The sequence below is a fragment of the Macrosteles quadrilineatus genome, unplaced genomic scaffold (genome assembly GCF_028750875.1).
Source record: "Macrosteles quadrilineatus isolate MER2022 unplaced genomic scaffold, UCM_ALF_1.0 Scaffold_7__1_contigs__length_78375512, whole genome shotgun sequence".
Taxonomy (NCBI): domain Eukaryota; kingdom Metazoa; phylum Arthropoda; class Insecta; order Hemiptera; family Cicadellidae; genus Macrosteles; species Macrosteles quadrilineatus.
Genome location: NW_026542600.1, coordinates 46,456,545 through 46,473,150, shown reverse-complemented (window position 1 = coordinate 46,473,150; position 16,606 = coordinate 46,456,545). Strand labels below are relative to the sequence as shown.

Sequence of the window (16,606 nt, the reverse complement as noted above, 5' to 3'; positions counted from 1 at the left end):
TTTCTAAAATGATAGTTTTGTCACTGTGTTTGTGGGATTTGGAATCTGAACCCAACCTCAGGTAAGAAAATGTCAAAACATTACAAGAACTATTACACAAACCCAGTAGAAGCTGGAAAAACACAATAACCACCACTTACAGAACAGTACATAAAAACACGCAAATTGTGCTTTTGAGTACGATTTCAAACTTTTCCGAGGCAAAACGAACATGTGTTACCGGTATGTTGAATAATGTTATGAACATTATGATCGTTAAAAATGATTAGGTGAATAAAACTACTAATTAAAAAAATAATTTGTTAATTTTAGGTGTATACCATAACGAGTGATTTACTTACCTCAATCAGAATACAATTATCAAAAACGTAGCCTATTCAAAATCCGTTTTCATAATCTGTTTTGTCTCTTGTTTAAAATCTGACTGTGGTTAAACATTCAACTGAATTATCAGCTGTTAAATTACAACTTACATTTACACCATTATAAAGAAAGTTAATCAACATCATTGGGTAGTCGAATGTAAACTCTGGAAACAAATAAAACTATAGGGAGTGAAGTCCTTAAAGGATATAACGTCTTTAATTACCAACCGCAGGTGTGGTAGATCGCAAAGTGACACCACAATCGCAAAAATCTAAGTGGGACGGCTGGAAAAGGGATGCTACAGTGAAACCCTTATTGTATTAAGTACACAGATTAGCCCATGTGTACAATTCTATGTAATGTATTGATACTTTCCTATCTGAGGACAGAATCAGATTCCAGATCCCAACACGTGAAAACTTAATCATGATGGAAAATGTCCGAAATACCTCTTTTTAGATGATGTAAACATGTCATATTTAACAACCCAAGACTAAACCAAAATACCCCCGTCGCAGCAAACCTGCAGGTTAAGCGATTTTCCATTTTACTCCAACTTAAATATATTTAAATAGCATTATGTTTTACTAGTACCTATGCTGCTACAGGGGGGGGGGTAAATAAAGTGTGTTTTTTTTGTAAAACATTAATAGCTTAGTATAAAATAAAGAAACTGGCCAGGTTTGATAAACATATGTCCAGAAATAGCCAAACTACAACAGTTTACTTATTCTCCATAAGAATAACGTTGGAATTTTAAATTTAACATTTTTTGTACGGATATTAAATTATTATTTTTTTAAGCTCTTTAAAATGGGTTGAAGAGGAATTGGGAAATCTTGTGTTTTAAGGTGGGGGAAAATTATAAAACCAATTTTTTCCCATAAAACCCCCCACAAAGCTCTGTTTCCATGGTCCGATCATGCTGGTTCGCAAACTCATTCAAGTTTATCCTGCCTTACATTTTCAAGCCAAATTTAATCAAAATCCGACAAAAATTACTCAAGCTATCGCGTTCACGGACGTATATAACAATGTGAACAAATGGTGTTTTTGGTCTCCAGGGACATAAAATGAAAAAGTATATCCGCCCCGTGTCCAGGTATTACCGTGCCACCTACGATAGCTATGGTAAATTTGATAAATCAAGATACAAGACTTAACAAAGACATACGTCATAGTCTTCCAGGGTACTTTCCTTGACCTTTCCTTGTACTCGGCTAGGTCCTCTGAAGACTAACCTAACATATCCATTCCTGTTGAAATCCTTGACATCTGTCTTTGACCTGGGTATAACCTAACCAGGCTATGCTCTTGGCCCTCTGTTCACAGAAGTTTAACAAGATTCTGTGACTGAGACTAAATAAACATTTTCGGCCAAGGTTTTCAACTTTGAATTTCTAAATTTTAAATACAAAACTTAGTTCTAATAAATTAAAACCATTAATCTTCAGAGGCACCTCAACATGTTTTAAGTGTTAGCTTGGAACTCATTTTCTTACACAAATACAGTCTACTAATTAACCTGGAGGGTATTTTTCTATTATCAGGTTCTACTCTACATTTCTTAATCAATAATGGAACTTATTCATATATCGATTTGATATGGAAGGAAATATTCCTTTGGGTTTTTTTTATCAGTTAGTCCAATGATTTCTATTCATATACAATTTATTTTACCCATTACAGTTTAATTTATCTCAGCCTGAGATGGCACTTTTGAATGACAATCAAATCAACTTAAAAATACAATCTGGTGGTTAAAAATAAAAAAATTGTGGGAAACTTTTACATAGTGATGTAGATAATTAATCTTTTCTCTTTTCTCTGAGGGAACCCAAAATCTGTCCACAATGTAATTAGACTTTGGACCGTAAAATATATTGCCTCCCTAATTTCAAGATCAATTGTTTGACGGGAGTCAACTTATAGTGTTTTCTTTTAGCGAATTTCCCATAAAGGGAATAAGCTATTACCGTAGTACTCATGGTAAGACCTGGCCCCGGGACCAATTTTTTTTTTGTTTGTTTTGAGGTCCCTGGAGGCCAAAAACACCATCCGTTCAAATTCATATATATATATTTATATATGTGTCCGTTAGCGCGATAACTCGAGCAAAAATGATCCGATTTTAATGAAATTTGGTACAAACGTGTAAACCTACGTTTATTCGAACGAGTTCGCGAACCAGCATGATTGGACCATGGGAACAGGGGTTTATGGGGGGTTTTATGGGGTAAAAATGGGGTTTTCCCACTTTTGACTCAAAAAACATAAAATTTTGCAATTTCTTTCCAAACTATTTTGTAGAGCTTAAAAAAACAAATAATTTAGTATATTGAAGCGTTATAATGCACCTAATAGTTACGGAGAAAATTTCAAAAAATTTTAAATTTAAAATTCCCATGTTATTCTTATGGAGAATAAGTAAACTGTTGTAGTTTGCTTGTTTATTAACATTTTTTGCCCAAATTTGGAAAATGTTTTTATTTCTTACTAACTATTAACATTTTACATAAAAAAAAAACACTTTTACCCTCCCTGTTGCAGCAAACCTAAGTATGTGTTAAACTGATTCTATTTAAATAGGGAATAAATGTGATATTTTTAAGGAGACATTTTAGTGTAAATCCAATCAGGCAAATGGAAATTCGCTTAGTCTGCAGGTTTGCTGCGGCGGGGGTATTTAATTAGTTTACAGTCATTTCAACAAGCATATTCAATCAAATAAATTTTGCAAGCAGTTGAAGAGTGTGTGGAGAGGAGAGCATTTTTTGCACAAAGACTTATTAAAATTTGTTAAAGTTATATGATTCTAATGGTTGTATATCTGAGCTGTTTATGTGCTCACCTGGAAGTTACAAGGTTAGAGGTTCAATTCTGATAAAAGCCTAAATTGTTAAGGGTTCGAAACGCAGCTGTCCTTGATCAGGGGGCTTTTAATTAAATGTTACTGACTAAAGAGCCAGCTGTAGACAGTAACAGAGATGTAACCTCATTCATTCAACTTTCATGTTTACCCCCGCCCCCTTTAAAATACGCGCCCTGATGAGTTGGCAAAAGCTACCTCTGAACAAACAATTGAACTTCAACTTACCCTGTGTAGGATTGTAGGCTTTGTTGTAGGCTTAGAACATACGTAGGCAAACACTGGAACAAAAATGAGGAATTTGTTAGAAATGGTTTAAGCTAAAAATACGTAGAATTCAATGAATTGAGAACAAGATATCGGTGTTGTACCTGCTACCTGGATGGTACAGATAAAATCTTTATTTTTAACTATCAATTCTATGTCTAATCTTAAGGTCGATTGATAGAAATTTCGATAAGCTAAATAAAATAAAAGTGTTTTTGACCTTTTTCTCATAAAATTTCCGTTATTTAGTAATTAAGTTTACATGTTTGGGATTTTCAAAAAGTAAATTGGTCCCGGGAAAATATTGTGCTCCTATGAAAATATAGTATCTGGACCTGTATTATATAAAGATATACGCTTACTTGTAAATGCTTTCACTTTTTAGAAAATATTAATAATAATAATAATATTCGATTTTGATTATTAATTAAAACGGGCCTTACAGCTTAGGGTGGTGTGATTTGACAAAAAGCACACTTACTTATTGTTATTAATGACACTTCAGACTTCAAGAGAAACAAATTACACTTAGAATTTAGCAAGTCCTCTTTGCCTGCAGTTCATTCATTTAGTAGAATTCGAATTCACGCATTACGTATGACAGTGACAGTAGGCAAAGAGTGGATTTACTAACCGATTAGTAGTCTAAGTCTAGTCACAAGTGGTGAACTATTAGCACAGCTTATAGGCCATTCTTCGGTCCCAGGTAAGGGACACGAATCACGGCCTTTTAAAAATTGAACTTTTTGAATGCGAATAAGGATTAAACAACACTTGCAGTTTACGTGGTATAGTCTTGGAGCTTCCAAAGAATCAGTGCGAGTGTCAACGTATTCAGAGGCTGTATAGTTAACTAAAACCACTTTAAATTGAAAGATATTTGCCATATTTTGAATATTTAGTTTGTATTTCTTCTCAAATCACGTTTTTTTGTTTTATACTTTATAGAATTAAAATTATTTAAATATAAAAGTAAAACTACAGTGTGATAATAACAAACTGTAGACTGCAGCGCCCCTCTCGGTGACTTAGCGAACTGCTTTCGATGAATGACTCCTAGCGGCGAATAGACGAACTGTTCGTTCAGTAGTTCAGTGTAACCCCATTTCCCCACACGGCCACACGGTATCAATAGTCAACCATCGATGGTAACATCGACATCAACCATCGATGTACCGATAACATCATTGCGAAAATATCGATGTTTTTAGATTTTCGTCTGCTTTTTGAAATCTCTAGTAACGGAAAAATCTACATCTCAATACTTGGCCAAAAACATCGATGTTTGACGAAAAAATCGATGTGAACAAAAACATCGGTAACCTACCATCGATGTAAAAAACATCGAACATCGATAGGAACCATCGATGTTTCGAAAACATCGACTATCGATGCTCATCCCTACCACACGGACAAGGCCAAAACAAATACTAGAAAATCCAGTTTTTTATCATGAAAATCCCGTTTGATCCCAGATGAATTTGTTCGTTCAATCCCTAGTGTTACATGTGACGTATCTTGTTTAAATAGTTATTATTTTATATTGAACATTGCTATTATATTTGATATTGTGTTAGTTTTTCTCTAAAATTAAGTGAGTCCTCTTTACCTGACTCATTAAGTAAAATTACAGTAAAAAAAGGAAATTAAGTACCGGTATTAAAAGTCCTCTTTACCGCAGCTCATTAAGTAAATTTCACAGTAAGTTTTAACCAGTTACAAAAACATACTACAGAAAGCTGGTATTATTTGGCAACTGTTGCAGTAGGTGTCACCAGGGGCTCATTTCATAATAAACTACAAGTTACAAGTTACAACTTGTAACTTGTAGTTTCCATTAGATTTGCATTGGGCGATCATCTGATTTACTAATAATATTAGTTTGTACTTTATTATAAAATGGGCCCCAGGTGTAACTTTACCCGTTCCATAGTTGAAGACACTTAAATAATTGTCACTCTCAATTACCATCTGTAATAGAAAAAAATACCACACTTATAGTTGATTTTTAAAACAAAAGTCAAGTTGTGAGGTTTAAAATATGGCCTCTAGTTTCATTTAAGCAGATATGTACACAAAACACAGCCACTAATAATCGCAATGTATAAAAATACCTTCTCCGCAGCAAATCTGCAGACTAAGCGAATTTCCATTTGCCTGATTGGATTTATATTAAATTGTCTCCTTAAAAATATCACATTTTTCCCCTACTGTATTTAAATAGCATCAGTTTTACAAGTACTTAGGTTTGCTGCAACAGGGAGGGTAAAATTTTTTTGTTTGTAAAATGTTAATAGTTTAGTATGAAATAAATGCATTTTCCAAATTTGGTTAACATTGTGTTCCTAACAAGCAAACTACACCAGTTTACTTATTTTCCATAAGAATAACATGAGAATTTTAAATGTTGTACAATTTGAAACATTATTTTGGAATTTTCTCGGTAACGATTAGGCACATAGTAACGATTCAATTACTAAATTATTTGTTTCTTAAGCTCTACAAAATGGCTTGGAAAGAATTTGCTAAATTTTACGTTTTTGGGGTCAAAAATGGAGAAACCCAATTTTTACCCCATAATCCCCCCCACACCCGTTCCCATAGTCCGATCATGCTGGTTCGCAAACTTGTTCGAATTAATGTAGGGTTACACGTTTATAACAAATTTCATCAAAATCGGATCATTTTTGCTCGAGTTATTGTACTAACGGACAAAGTTGATGTACACGAGAGTCACTGTACCGGTTGTCACATCGCACTGTTTACACTCGCAGCGCGGCGGGCGCGTGTTGCGAGCGCGGGAGGCTTACTTAGGACTTCAGTGTCTTGGATGTGAAAAACGGTATGCCCCCAGTACACTCTCGCCGAGGCAAGGCGAGCGTTGGCGAGTGCGAGAGTGTACTCGGTGCGCTCGTCTTCTCTTGTCTTGACTCGGGTCGCCTCGCCTCGTCATGCCTCGTGCTCGCCGGCGCTCCATCTGGAGTCGGTTTTTTGACACGAGTCAAAGGACCCGAGACTGCACGAGTGGTGAGTGCTACTTCCACGTCGAAGTTTGTTCCATTTCGACTGCGAGAAAATGCAAGAGTGTACACGGTTACCTCGCATAAGCTCTCACCCGAATTAATCGGCGAGGCGCCTCGGAGAGCGTCTCGGCGAGAGTGTACTGGGGGCATGACAGTGACTCTCGTGTACATAAACTTTGTATATATTAGGATGGAAGCGTAGCATAGAGGCCTCTGATGATGCCACAACCTGTGGCGAAATGCGCATCAGGAAACGAAAACATCAAGAATTCAAGGCAACACAAAACAAAAAGGTAACTTTAAGTGACGTCCTTATCCTACTTGACATTCCTTTTTAGTCACTTGAAAATTCTATCGAATAATCCTTCCAGCATTTCTTCAGGAATCACTTTAGTTTCTTGGACAATTCTTAGCTTCGATTCAAGCAAATCTGTGGGGCGACTTTTAAAAACTGTTAACTTCAAGTAGCTTATCGAAATAACCCCTAAAAAGAGCCAACGTAAAGCTTTTAACAACGATAGCTTCCTGACAAACTTCTTTGAACTTCGAGTTACTGCGACTCACACTCTATCAACATTTTCTGGAGTAAAAAGAGTTTTACGGAACCCACCGATTATTTTTAAGGTTTAAGCTTTTATCCTAAATAATGTTACCTAGTTCCATATCCTTTTCCGATCTGGATCAGCGCCATATAGACCAAGTATGGAATGTGGCCCAACCAATCTCTGGGGTTTGCACACGAATCGCTATTTAAAAAAGAGGTTCCTATATTAAAATCTCATCGTTAAAGCCTCAGGTACAATGTTTACTAAAACAGCATAGTTTAATTGATGGTATAAGCACAGCTGTTCATTCGTTGTTGCTTTGCTTATGTGACAACAAAAGAAAATCGGGGTGTTCTCATTGCCTCACTCTGTATATGTATTTATTTATTTATTTTAATACAATTCTACAAAACAGGTCTAGACCCAATTACAAAATACAGTTGCATTAATAATCTACAAAAAACATAATGCAAAATGTGTCATACTACTGTTGGCATTTCCTTAAAGTGTCCCCAAATATCTTCGTAAGATAGTAAAAAATGTGATAGCTTATAATTAATTAATTACTCAACATCATCCTCAAACTCTAGAGAAATACTTACTCACGAGCCGTAGGCGAGTGAGGAATGGTTTCTCGAGGGAGGCAATTGCTCACTTTGCTCACTAGTTGCACAAATAACTATTTTTTATGCTTTATAGTGACTGTAGGAAAAATTTAATGTGTAACACGAGCGCAAATGTCCTTTGCTGCACTCGAGATACATTCCGCACTCGCCTGCTGCTCGTTTGTAAACATTGCTCTTGTGTGCAGCAAAGTGCCACTTTGCTCACTAGTTACACAAATAACTATTTCCTACAGTTACCATAAAATAAATAAATTGGTAAAGAAACGTAACATATTTTTACACATAAGTGAACTTTTAATATGACATTAAATGATACAACTGTACAACAGCTGATTTACAGCCAGTGCTGCCAACGTATTTCGCGCGCATACGACCTTGTCTGCATGTTACGCGCGGGCGTAGGTAAGCTGCTCCCCCGTGCCTGGGACGCCAGCGAGTGCGTCGTGCAAAATGCTTGTCTTGACTGTACTCTTCCATTCCTGACCTAATCTCTTCATCCCTTCCTTGCGGGTGTGAGTAAACTGTTCTCCCTTGGCTGTTGCATACATTTGATTTATGTTCACTAAACTATTGAGTTACAGACTAGTTAGAGTTCAATTGTGTAATAGAATGTAAGTATGTAAGTAATAAGTTGAGGTAACAAATAAATTACAGCAACCCATTCTAGTTTCCAAACACTATGCTACAATGATTGTCGTACCACTACGCAAATATAGTGCGTTATCAAATTTGGTTTTTGAGCCATGCCACACCGAAAGTACCATGCCCGCGGTGGGAGTTTTGGGGTGATTTTCATCACAATTTGTTGTACATAATAATTACAACTTACCTAGGCCATGTTAAGTTTCTGTAGCAAACTGTTTTTAGAAGTAATTTAATTTTTTTAATAGGGTTGAGAATAAACTATCCACTTTCACTTTTGTTTTCAACGTTATTTTTCGGTACACTGCAAAGACTAATAAAAACATTCATTGGAATACTGAATTTCTTTAATCCAGCTACGAAAGCTTCAAAACTAAATGACATTTTTTACCTAGGCCTTATATAACAAGTCCAAATTTACATTGATTGTACAGTTTTGGTTGTTGCAAATTGAAACTGTTTATCAAACAAGTACAAATAATGTTTGTTTGTTTACGTAGACAACATAAAAAATATGATGGTAAACATTAAATTTGCACCGTAAACATTCTTTTCGCATGGAAAACAATCATGCATATTTCTGGTGATAACATAATACGAAAACAATTGATTTTGTGTGGTATGTCTTGAGGTAAAACGTCCGTGCGCGGTACTCCCGCGGAAACAACTGACATACTAGTACCGGTACCGCAATAACATTGATAAACACTATTGATTTTTATACCTACAAGATAATGAGCATACTATTATGATATACTCGGTATTTTGATATAGAATATTTATATGTGTTTACCCTTTGTGAGTGAGCTGGTGTCATTCCAAGACTGTTAAGATCAACAGTGTACAAGACAAGCCACGGGAGAATGGAGGGAAACAGTACAGGAAGAGAAAAAACGAAGTAAACCTTTCAAGAGAACGTTATTTGAGTGGTGCGATTTCGCGGAAATACTTCGTTCAAATTGCTACTAAGCGATTCGCAAAAAAATGACAGACTTCGTTCATGCTTCGTACATGTGACAAACCTTAATAATTTTCAAGAGTTTATTTTGATATTTTACCTACAAGCGTTTTTTTTTTTAAATTCCGTTACAGTTCAGTTCTTAAAATTGAAAAGTTTCACATAACAGCATTGTTTACTTACATAACATCATAGTTTTAGTTAACTACACGGAAACGTTACTTGACCAATGAGGGTCAAGAATTAAGAGAAAAAGTAAAATAATTTAAAAAAAGTTAAACAATTATTGTTATGCTTCGAACTTTAACTAACCATCTCTTTACCTATTTAAATGTTGACGATAGGTGCATTTAGTGATTGGTACAACGAGTCGTCGCATCTCTGTCAGTGGCAATGAGAGATTATACATAAACGAAAACATAACCTCTTCTGGAAATCGGGTTTAGTGATTATTAGTAATTAAAAACCGGTCGTAGGTAAAGTGTTCCAAGAAACTCGTGTAAATAGTATTATTTCTATATTGATACAGTAACTAGTATATGTTTTTAATAATGAGTTTTTATTTTTTCATTTAGTATTATTGATTATAAAGAGGGTTTGATTATTTTCAAGGGTTTATTATAATATAAAAGAAATTATTATTTCTTTATTGTTAACTATAACTATATAGTGTATATAATTTTTTAGGAGTAGGTAAGCTGCTCCCCCGTGCCTGGGACGCCAGCGAGTGCGTCGTGCAAAATGCTTGTCTTGACTGTACTCTTCCATTCCTGACCTAATCTCTTAATCCCTTCCTTGCGGGTGTGAGTAAACTGTTCTCCCTTGGCTGTTGCATACATTTGATTTATGTTCACTAAACTATTGAGTTACAGACTAGTTAGAGTTCAATTGTGTAATAGAATGTAAGTATGTAAGTAATAAGTTGAGGTAACAAATAAATTACAGCAACACCATTCAGTTTTCCAAACACTATGGCCCAATGATGGTCTTTAGAAAGTAAAAAAAATTGAACACTGCTTAAAGTTGTATAACTACTGAAATAACAAATATTGCGTTATCAAATTTGTTTTGCTATTGAATAATACACACATTAGCATTCCACTTATAATACTTACGTTCAAAAGTTTACGAGCTTTAGGGATATATTAAATAATTGAAACCGTTTTTAAATGGTAAAATGTTGTATTTCCTTGTCTTGTGAAATATTAATGAATAGTCTATACATTCACACCAATCATAAATATAATCAAACGATCTTTATGATCAATAAAGATCCAAACTATAGAAAAACTCAAACTTAAAAAACATTGATTTCTTATCAATAAAAATCATCATATTTTTAAATATTTAAATAAATTGTTGAAAATAATTAAACCCTCTTTGTTAACAATAATATACTTTTAAAAATTGAAAACTCATTATAAAAAATTATATACACTATATAGTTATAGTTAACAATAAAGAAATAATAATTTCTTTTATATTATAATAAACCCTTGAAAATAATCAAACCCTCTTTATAATCAATAATACTAAATGAAAAAATAAAAACTCATTATTAAAAACATATACTAGTTACTGTATCAATATAGAAATAATACTATTTACACGAGTTTCTTGGAACACTTTACCTACGACCGGTTTTTAATTACTAATAATCACTAAACCCGATTTCCAGAAGAGGTTATGTTTTCGTTTATGTATAATCTCTCATTGCCACTGACAGAGATGCGACGACTCGTTGTACCAATCACTAAATGCACCTATCGTCAACATTTAAATAGGTAAAGAGATGGTTAGTTAAAGTTCGAAGCATAACAATAATTGTTTAACTTTTTTTAAATTATTTTACTTTTTCTCTTAATTCTTGACCCTCATTGGTCAAGTAACGTTTCCGTGTAGTTAACTAAAACTATGATGTTATGTAAGTAAACAATGCTGTTATGTGAAACTTTTCAATTTTAAGAACTGAACTGTAACGGAATTTAAAAAAAAAAACGCTTGTAGGTAAAATATCAAAATAAACTCTTGAAAATTATTAAGGTTTGTCACATGTACGAAGCATGAACGAAGTCTGTCATTTTTTTGCGAATCGCTTAGTAGCAATTTGAACGAAGTATTTCCGCGAAATCGCACCACTCAAATAACGTTCTCTTGAAAGGTTTACTTCGTTTTTTCTCTTCCTGTACTGTTTCCCTCCATTCTCCCGTGGCTTGTCTTGTACACTGTTGATCTTAACAGTCTTGGAATGACACCAGCTCACTCACAAAGGGTAAACACATATAAATATTCTATATCAAAATACCGAGTATATCATAATAGTATGCTCATTATCTTGTAGGTATAAAAATCAATAGTGTTTATCAATGTTATTGCGGTACCGGTACTAGTATGTCAGTTGTTTCCGCGGGAGTACCGCGCACGGACGTTTTACCTCAAGACATACCACACAAAATCAATTGTTTTCGTATTATGTTATCACCAGAAATATGCATGATTGTTTTCCATGCGAAAAGAATGTTTACGGTGCAAATTTAATGTTTACCATCATATTTTTTATGTTGTCTACGTAAACAAACAAACATTATTTGTACTTGTTTGATAAACAGTTTCAATTTGCAACAACCAAAACTGTACAATCAATGTAAATTTGGACTTGTTATATAAGGCCTAGGTAAAAAATGTCATTTAGTTTTGAAGCTTTCGTAGCTGGATTAAAGAAATTCAGTATTCCAATGAATGTTTTTATTAGTCTTTGCAGTGTACCGAAAAATAACGTTGAAAACAAAAGTGAAAGTGGATAGTTTATTCTCAACCCTATTAAAAAAATTAAATTACTTCTAAAAACAGTTTGCTACAGAAACTTAACATGGCCTAGGTAAGTTGTAATTATTATGTACAACAAATTGTGATGAAAATCACCCCAAAACTCCCACCGCGGGCATGGTACTTTCGGTGTGGCATGGCTCAAAAACCAAATTTGATAACGCACTATATTTGCGTAGTGGTACGACAATCATTGTAGCATAGTGTTTGGAAACTAGAATGGGTTGCTGTAATTTATTTGTTACCTCAACTTATTACTTACATACTTACATTCTATTACACAATTGAACTCTAACTAGTCTGTAACTCAATAGTTTAGTGAACATAAATCAAATGTATGCAACAGCCAAGGGAGAACAGTTTACTCACACCCGCAAGGAAGGGATGAAGAGATTAGGTCAGGAATGGAAGAGTACAGTCAAGACAAGCATTTTGCACGACGCACTCGCTGGCGTCCCAGGCACGGGGGAGCAGCTTACCTACGCCCGCGCGTAACATGCAGACAAGGTCGTATGCGCGCGAAATACGTTGGCAGCACTGGCTGTAAATCAGCTGTTGTACTGTTGTATCATTTAATGTCATATTAAAAGTTCACTTATGTGTAAAAATATGTTACGTTTCTTTACCAATTTATTTATTTTATGGTATTTTATGGTTTAACGTAACATATTTTTACACATAAGTGAACTTTTAATATGACATTTAATGATACAACAGCTGACCAGCTGATTTACAGCCATTGCTGCCAACGTATTTCGCGTGCATACGACCTTGTCTGCATGTTACGCGCTCACTATTTCGTGCCTTCACGTTGCAAATCTGGAGTGAGACAAAGTAATTAGAGTGAGACAATGTTAACATTGTCTCACTGGTGAGCGAATTGGCCACTTTGCTTTCTCAAATCAGTGAGAGAACATGTAAATTGTTAGGTAACTGTAGGAAAAGTAAGTAAATACAGCAAATGGCAGCTTTCTGTACTATAAACAGTGCTAGAAAGCCTACTTTGTCGGGTGACTGAAGGAAAAAAGCTTTAGATTTTTCTCGAGTTTGAACGAGTGGCTGACTACAAGTCGAACAGTATATACACATTGTTACCAAGCATTATATCAAATTATATACTTCCACAGTGCCAATATTTTTTAATATTCTACAATAACATGTATAACTTTACAGTTTTATGATTGAGTTTAGATTTTAACATATTTATAGTGTTAAATAATCTAGTTGCTGATTGGTTGATGCAGTTACATATTACTAAACACAATACGTGTTCAATATTTCAGAATCCCTGTTTGTATAAGTTATTCTACTTGTACATTGATGTATTTGTTTAACGAATTCTGTAATTAAATGAACTATAAGCTATAACAATTTTATGATGAAAAATTTGTTATATCCTAGTTTCTCTGTAGTCTGGTTTAGTTAGTAGACATTAAGGCCAAGTATGTAGGTACTGTTTTAGCGAATTCCCTATATAGGGAATAAGCTATTACCGTAGTACTCATGGTAAGACCTGGACCCGGAACCGATTTACTTTTTTAGTTTTGAGGTCCCTAGAGGCTAAAAACACATATTTATGTTCAAATTCGCATTTTTGTGTGTGTCTGTTAGCACGATAACTCGAGCAAAATGATCCGATTGTAATGAAATTTGGTACAAACGTGTAAACCTACATTTATTCGTACGAGTTTGCAAACCAGCATGATCGGACCATGAGAACGGGGGTTTAAGAAAGTAATAAAGTAAAAAAGAAAGTAATTCTAAAACGTTGTTTTATTGGATAAAAATAGGTTTTCCCATTTTTGGCCCTAAAAACACCAAATTTCACAATTTCTTTCCAAACCATTTTGTAGAGCTTAAAAAAATAAATAATTTAGTATAATGAAGCGTTATTATGCGACTTAATGCTTGCGAAGAAAATTCCAAAAAAATTGTAAATTAAAAATTCCCACGTTATTCTTATGGAGAATAAGTCATCTGTTGTAGTTTGCTTGTTTATGAACATATTTTTACTAACATTTTACCACAAAAAATACTTTTTTACCCTCCCTGTTGCAGCAAACCTAAGTACTCGTTAAACTAATTCTATTTAAATACGGAATAAATGTGATATTTTTTAGGACGCATTTTAGTGTAAATCCAATCAGCAAATGGAAATTCGCTTAGTCTGCAGGTTTTCTGCGGCAGGGGTATTTTTGCTTATCATAGGTATTTGAGCACCTTATTTTAAAGTCCACCATACAGCCAGAGTAAAGTACCACTTTACACCTTTACGAGATTCGTCCTGTATACACACGTAGGAATAATCACTGGCATTGTAGTAGACAAATCTGTTATTATCTTATCTTATGTTATATTATCTAAAATAGTGTTGTTAACGTATTATGTAAATGTTTTAAAAAGAGAATACTTTCGAAACTTGCTGTATACATATAAGGTGTTGTTACAATACTACAATAATGCAGTTTATAGTTTGTAATTGTTTATTAAGTATATAGCCTATTTTATTAATGCTATGTATATTATGTGGAAATAAATATATTTCCATATACATGCATGCATATATATTCATTCACTGAACGTTTTTAGGGCGGAATCAAAATAGCTAATAAAACACGAGAAGGCAGAAAATTAGACTACAGAATATCTTCAAACCAATTGAGTGGCAAATTTGTATACTGTATTCCATTTCAAATCCAAACTTGTATTTGACTATGTTCTAAGATTGAACACATAAACACACATGAAGCTACGATTATATACGATTATAGTGATCTATGTCTATAGTTTTTTAAAACTATTGCAAATGTTTATTGAGGAAAAAACTCTCAGTCATTTATACCGGGTTTCATTGATCGGTTTTCAAGGAGTAGACGATCCTAAACAAGTATTCCTTTAAGGCGGTGACACACTATCGATCGGGAAAAGGGAGAAGGGAGATAAATATCAGCAAAATTCCAATCCGAACATTTCTCCAAACAAGACCAAGCACGGCAAAAGGGAGTTTAGAGAGAGATGGAGAGCGTGTGTGAGTGAGAGCGCGGAGGCAGTAATGATAAAGCAGAATAAAAACACGAAATAACAAGTTGCATAGTGATCATATTAGTTGCCTTTAATAATATTATATGTATTTCAATTTTGAAATAATATAAGTATAACATCAATTTCTTAATTCACAATTAAGATTATTGATATCATTAATTTAACGGTTTCAACTTGTAAAGTACATTTTCAACTTTGGCTAAACAAACCACAAAATTACAAATGTATGTCAATAATATATAACGGCAAAATATTACCCAAAATGTATTTATTTTACCAATTTAAGAGTTTAATTGCCATATTAAATTAGAACTATTAACGCTAGCGCAGGCGGCCGCTCGGTGCGGCGCTCGCGACGACGTACGGGGCAAGAATATGTACCGTGACACACTATCGTACATCACCAGAGAGCACAGAATAGAATCACCAAAACGACCCAAATTATAAAAAGTATAAGCCCTATTATATTTTTTTTTGTTTTAATTTCATTTTTACTTGAACACATTAAAGTATATTTTAATAGCTTTCTAAATACTCATAAAACTTGTTAAAGTTGATCTGCGTCATCTTTATTTCCCATTATTAATAATATTTAAACAAATCATCAATATTATCATTAGAAGAAACTAATATTGAAGAGAATAGTAAATTGAAACTTACATCTCCGTCTTTACATCTTTTTCACGAAAATGTTCAGACTCCTTTCTAGGGAAATCTGGAATTTATAGATGAATAGCCAGATGAGTTATGAAAAGCATTAGGATTTTCCGATGATATTAGTATTTCCTTAAACGGCCTTAGTAATTTAGAACATTAGAAAGTAACTTAAACAGCGAGTATTAATAAGAATATAACACTAAACTACTAAACAATAAGTATAACAATAAACAATAAAAAAGATACTTTTAAGTTTGAAATTAACGTCAAAGGTAGATACCAGATACAATAAACGGTACTAAATATAAAAAACCTAGTAATATTCATATAACGGGTGTCCGAAAAAGAACTCCCTAGTTTTAAAAATACTTCACGATAGTGTTAACTTTAAATGGATGGGTAATAATCCTTTGGTGCTGTAGAGTACACTTGTAAGTTTTAGTTTCGTATGTTGGCAATAAGTTTGGGACACCTGATTGACCATGAGCGTAGTTTTAGTAATAAATAATTAAGAATAATGATAAATATGAGTAAAACCGCTTGGATATCTGCAGGGCTACAAATGGTTTGCATATCAAGGTGCACTAGTATTAAAATAGTATATTTCATCACTAGGGCCTAAAATGACTCTCTCCCGTGTGGAGAACTATGTTTTCGTCTTAATTGCATAATTAATTAACAAAAACAAAGATAGAAAACGAAATAATTTTTATGTTAAGATAACCTCTCAAAACGACTTCCAGCGTGTTTTCAATTCTGCTAATGCAAATAAGCAGCTGTTTAGT

General features: G+C 33.9%; 1 protein-coding gene across 1 annotated transcript in view; it reads right to left on the bottom strand.

Annotated features, from left to right (window-relative positions):
- LOC128998345 (uncharacterized) overlaps positions 1–16,606 on the bottom strand; it is a 51,533-nt gene that overhangs the window by 9,632 nt on the left and 25,295 nt on the right. The window contains exon 3 of the mRNA XM_054424449.1: positions 3,464–3,516. Coding sequence (XP_054280424.1) covers positions 3,464–3,516 — 53 coding nt within the window. The remainder of the gene's footprint in view (positions 1–3,463; positions 3,517–16,606) is intronic.